The 6,000-nt window shown below is 37.6% G+C and overlaps 1 protein-coding gene across 1 annotated transcript; it reads right to left on the bottom strand.

The window, feature by feature from the left end:
- Positions 1 to 1,603: 1,603 nt before the first annotated feature.
- Positions 1,604 to 2,315, bottom strand: LOC120282196 (pyridoxal 5'-phosphate synthase subunit pyroA-like). The gene is made up of 2 exons (XM_039288954.1): positions 1,955 to 2,315; positions 1,604 to 1,764 (listed from the first exon to the last, which is right to left on the bottom strand). The coding sequence occupies exons 1-2, from the start codon at positions 2,313 to 2,315 to the stop codon at positions 1,604 to 1,606; spliced, it is 522 nt and encodes a 173-aa protein (XP_039144888.1).
- Positions 2,316 to 6,000: the final 3,685 nt, after the last annotated feature.

Here is a 6,000-nt window from a genome sequence, read left to right as displayed (position 1 = left end):
TCATTTTTTAAACAGAAACCTCATTTCTTAAACTGAACACTCATTTCTTAAACAGAAATCTAACAGAAAACTCATTTCTTAAACAGAAAACTCATTTTTTTTAAACAGAAAACTCATTTTTTAAACAGAAACATTGATATTTAAACAGAAAAACCAATATTTACATGACAAATTAATCCTGGGTATAAAAATCAATTAATCTTGGCCACTCGTACATATTTAAATAGAAACAACGATATTTAAGCACTTTTTGAAATATAAATGTAATATATTAAACAAAAACATCGATAGTTAAACAAAGACAAACAAGCATAAAGATGGTCGTTCTTTATTATATGGAGATAACGATATTTACATTAAAAATTTAATAAGTTTGTCGAAAAGAATTTAGGTTAGCATGATTACATTATAACTATAAACAAACTTATAACTACAAACAAAAGAATTTAGGTTAGCATGAAGAGTAATGCATGTACTCATTTCTTAAACAGAAAGCTTATTTTTTAAACAGAACCTTATATTTTAAATAGAACCTCATATTTTAAACAGAAGCCTCATATTTTAAATAGAAACTCATTGCACCCAAGGGCATTATAGTCACACCCTGTCACACTTGCCACAACTTCCCACGCAAGGGACAATTTCGTCCAAAAAAATTCAAATTAACTCTATCAATCACTGTTAGATGCTTGGGGGTTTAAAAAATCATTGTATTCAAAAGGAAGGGGTTTTTATGGTATTCAAATTTAGGGGGAGAATATGTGCATATTACAAACTTTGAGGGTGTTTTTAGCAATTTCCACTTTTTTTTATTTCATTTCATGCACGTATGCATGCATGCTTCTCATTTTGGAAATTCCACGTGCATTTTTTTATTTTTATTTTTATTTCTTTTATTATTATTATTATTATTATTGCAAATGGCCTTGATATAGCATGCTTCTCATTTATTTTTTTTATTTTTTTTTATTTTTTTCTTGTCATGCATGTATGCATGCTTTATATTATTTTTTATCTTTTTTTATGCATGTATGCATGCATGCTTCTCTCACAATTTTATTCCACTCGTGCATACCATTTCAATTTTTTTTCTTTTTTATCATTTTATCATTTTTTTTTATTATTATAATTTTTTATTATTTTTTTTCCTGCACGTATGCATGCATATTCATATAATTGAGGGGAAAGTGAACATAGATTGTAGCTTCTCTCTCTCTCTCTATATATATATATATATATATTTTAATTGCATCAAATGGAAGCTTTCATATTATTTTAAAAGCTCATATGATATGTATTCAACAACAACCATGCATATGTATTATATATATATATATATATATATATGTATATATTTCAAAAAAAAATCAAAACATGTTGTGTTCATCAGCATGCATGCTTTTATTACTACAAATATTATTTTTTTTTATAAGGTTATCACTGTGATACCATCCTGTAGAACATTGATAGACATAGGACAAGTCATGAAGGACATTCATAGCAAGTTTGTCTTCATTTTATATTGTGTCTCTTCCCCACCCCACCTTCACTGTCAAAGTTTCTTTCTCTGAATAAGTCTTGAATCCTTCGCATAATAGTCTTCCTATTTGCTTTCAAAGCTGGATTTCTTCTTGCCCTTGCTGCTGTAGGAATTTGTAGATGCTCTATATGCTTGGCCTTTATCATTAGACTTAACACTTTGATCAACTATATCTGCATCTGTATCTTCTTTAAGCCACAGCCCCTTAACAAATCTCTTAAGACCTAGCCCGAGACCCATGTTAAGCTTGTAGCAGAACTCACACCTTGTAGGCTGATGTTGGCATGGGTTATCTCAGCCTTTTATTTTTTTATTTTTTTTATTTTTTTTTATGGCATAGAGATGGACAATCTTCTTGGTCATAAGAAAAAAAAAATTTGTCCACATCCATGTTGTGAAGGCCGAGGATCTGACTCTTGACGGAGAGGGCATAGCTAGCGCCCTTGACAACATTGCCGGCAAAGAACCTCGTTAAGGTTACAGTAGTTACAGACAGAGGGAACACAAAAGCTGTTCTTGTTGAGGCGATACTCATCGTCGGCGGGGTGAGGACGCCCGACTCGTCGATGTAGCCAACACCGATAGTCTCGAAATTGAAGGCTTCAACAAAGTAGCTGATGCAAGCCTCAGCCGTGAATGGGATGGCGACAATGTGCTTGACCTCCCTGATGAGGCCAGGGCCGGACATGCGAGTGACACTACTATGGGCACGGATGTCGGCGAGGACGCACTCCAAGACCATAATAACGTAGACACCAGCCTCCTCGTCGATCATCACCACCACACTATCCTCTATCTCATCGTGAGCTTTCTCTTATTCTATGTGCATGATCCATGAAAAGAAATCAAAGTGGTGAACCCAGCTGATGATGGCACTACAAGCACTGCTGCTTCACCTTCGCCGCTTTACCGTCATCTTTATCCTTCACTGATCTCTCGAGTTCTTCTATGCTCTTTCTCTTGTTGTCACAAGGAAGATAATCCAGAGGGAGAGAAAGTTTTAAGACTCATGCATACACATGGTGTATGATTTTTTTTTTAAAAAAAAACTTTCCCCCGGTCCCACCATGAAAAAGAAAACCTCTCATCCACCATCCATGCATGCCAAATACTGATTTTATTTTAATACTCTCCGGTCCCACCATGGAGAAGAAATGCCTTCTTCCATGCATGAATTTTTTTATCTCCCTGGCCCCACCATGGAAGAGAACTTAGCCCTTCTTCTCATCACTTTTCTTCATTCATCTTTTTTTTTTCAAAGCTATCCGCATGTTCAAGCGTCTGCAAGAATCACAAGACTTGAGTTCTGTGATTTTCAACCATTCGAAGATCCTCAAGCACAGTGTCTTTAACGTCTTGAAGAGAAACCACTTGATTAACGTGTACCTAAGATACTGGAACCTCGGCCCTATATAGAAGGTGTTCGATGAAATACCCGAAAGGAAAGTGGTGTCTTAGACTTCATTAATGGCTGATTATACCGATGGTGGTCGGTGACTTGCTCTGCGACCTTGGTGATTTCGCACATCTTCTATCTTTTTTCAAGACAGTGAAACAAAGTAGGGCTTTGGATTCAGTAATGCTCTTGGAGATGTTGAGGTTGCCTTTAGACAGCTGCAAGAAAGCTCTAGCGGCCATGTAGTTCTTTGTAGCTGGGTCTTCGTACTCCCTTCCCCTAATGCTTGTTCCGGAAAGAGATGCCATTGTTGGATCTCGAGGGCTTCGCTACTGTCATCGGCCAAGGTACCACGTGGACGTGGTTCCCATTCTCCAGCGAGTCATCAAGAATGTGAGGTGGTTTCCATGAGAGATCCACTATCGAGTTGTTGAGCGGGGTGTGTACGCTCTTGAACGCGGCAGCGGGGATACTAGTTGGCTACTAGTTGGCACCTGATGAAGGAGGTTGTGCGGCTGGCACTTGGGCATGAAGGACAACGCCTTGTTGAACGCTTGCTCGGTGTCGTCCGTGATGCGGCATGTGGGATGTTTATAAAGGTCATAGCACTTGGAGATCTGGCCCGCTAACTAGATCAGTTTAGCAAGCATCACCTTGGTTCCTTTCTTCGTTTCTTTATCGGCAGCAGTGAGGTTACGGCAAGCGCCAACAACACATCGAGCAAAGACAGCAACATCAATGGCGAGCAGCAACACCATCAAACAACAACAGCAACACCAACAATGATATCAGGAAGCGACAGCGACAACAGTATCAAGTGATGACGGTGACACCAGTGACAGCATCAGGCAGCAGCAGTGACGAGCAGCAGCAGCGACGAGCAGTGGCGGTGGCGAACAACACGCAATAGAGGCAGCAGCGGTGGCAAGCAGCAGCCGCGACGAGCAGCAGACGGCAACGCAGTGACAACAGAATCTAGCATGATTGGCGGCATTATCTCAGTCACTCAACCATGACGGCGATTTGTTTTCTTTATATATATGGATTTATGTAGATATAAGGGGAAGAGAGAAGAAACCTTGTTCCTCCTTCTTCCAAAAATCCTTCCCTCTTTTAAAAGATTTTTCCTGTCCTTATCTGTAATCCCCAACTCCCTCCTGCAGAATCGCAGCAAATCAAACAAAAGAGATTGGATCAAATTTGAAATTTTAATTAATTATTTTTTTTAATTTTTTTTTAAACTCAATTAAACCAATTTGCCTCGGGATTTGTGTTTGGGTACCTTGGGATTTGCACCTTTCTCAGGTTGCCTCGAGATCTGTTCTCAGGCTATATAAAATTTATAATCGTCTCGAGATGCGTATTTGGGCTATCCTAAGATTTGATATTGCCTCAAGATATGTGTTCTCAAGGGCAATCTTGTAATTTGCATTTATGCCTCAAGATAAATTCTTCTCAGGTGCAATTTTGTAATTTTCATTTATGCCTCAAGATAAATTCTCAGGGGCAATTTTGTAATTTGCATTTATGTCTCGAGATAAATTCTCATGGGGCAATTTTATAATTTGCACTTTTTTATTTGCCTCGGGATTTGTATTCTAGTCCAAGACACTCATATAATTTATTTTAAAAGGAAAATCCAAAATTAATTAAGATTGGGACGTTTAAATTTTAATTCTAAATATATCCATGATTAAGATATATTTGAATTAAATTAGGGTTCGGGTTCTATTAGGACATTGGGTTCTAATAAAACATATGTTATATTATTTATATATAAACAAATACCATCATCTTTTTGATAGATCATCTTCATTGGAGATGTCAATTTTTACAACTCTAATATATAAAAAAAAATCATCAATTTCTTTTGCTCCATTATGGTTATTGTTAAAATAAAAAAGTTAGTTAGTAAGCTGACTTGGTCTCGGGTTGTTCCTATTATTGTGGATTAAGTTAAAATAATGCTTATCATAATGTAACTAACTTGGTCTATAAGAAGTGCATGTGTACAAGCTTGAAATATATGAGAATCTAAAAAGAAAAATTGTCTCTGCTTTCGTGGTATCAGAGATATGGATCCTTGATCCTACCGTTCAACGTTAATGACATCTAAAACCATGATTAGGAGCTCTTCATCTTCTGTAAATACTGATGAAGATAATTCCTCAATCTCCCAAATTGGTAATGGACATGACAATCCATCTTTCCATTCAACCATTCCCAAATAGAATGGTAAAAATTACTTGGATTGGGCTCGAACTACGCGCTTGATAATTGATGGCAACGGAAAACTTGGGTATCTCACCAGTGAAACAAAGAGGCCTATAGATAATGACCTCGGCTTGCATGGGTGCCAGTCTACTGATTCTATGGTGATCGCTTGGCTTATCAACTCTATGGAATTGGCAATAGGTAAAACTTTGTTGTTCTTGCCTACTGCTAAAGATGTATGGGATGCAGTGCGATAAACCGATAAACCTATTCCAATTTGGAGGATTCTTCTCAGATTTTTTAGTTAAAAACTCGACTATGGAAATGCAAGCAAGGCAATTGAGACATCACTAATTACTACAATAAGATGGTATCATTGTGGCATGAACTTGATTTATACAATGATAAAGAGTGGGCATGTGCTACAGATATTTCTCATCACAAGAAGAGGTTGGAGAATGATCGGGTTTTTGAAATTCTTGCAGGTCTCAACAACTCCTTGGATGAGATACATGGACACATTCTTGGACGACGACCGCTTCCCTCTCTATGTGAAATATTTTCAAAATTTCGACGAGAAGATGGACGTAAATGAGTCATGCTTGGTGATCATGTTGTTGCGCAGCCGGAGCCCTTTACTCTTGCATACCATCAACATAATCAACCTTCTTGTCAGTCCTAGCAGGCAAAAAAGTGTGGTGTGACCACTGGTGTAAACCACGCCATATAAGGAAAACTTGTTGGAAACTTCACGGCAAGCCACCTAATTGGATACCATGGTCATTTGATCCCTCGGCTCGTGATAATAAAGCACTTTAAGCTGGCCTTGTGGCATCATTTGAGTAATCTG

Source organism: Dioscorea cayenensis, chromosome 18, assembly GCF_009730915.1.
Source record: "Dioscorea cayenensis subsp. rotundata cultivar TDr96_F1 chromosome 18, TDr96_F1_v2_PseudoChromosome.rev07_lg8_w22 25.fasta, whole genome shotgun sequence".
In the NCBI taxonomy this organism is placed as follows: Eukaryota; Viridiplantae; Streptophyta; class Magnoliopsida; order Dioscoreales; family Dioscoreaceae; genus Dioscorea; species Dioscorea cayenensis.
Note: the sequence above shows the minus strand (reverse complement) of the source record. Positions and strands in the feature narration are given on the sequence as shown.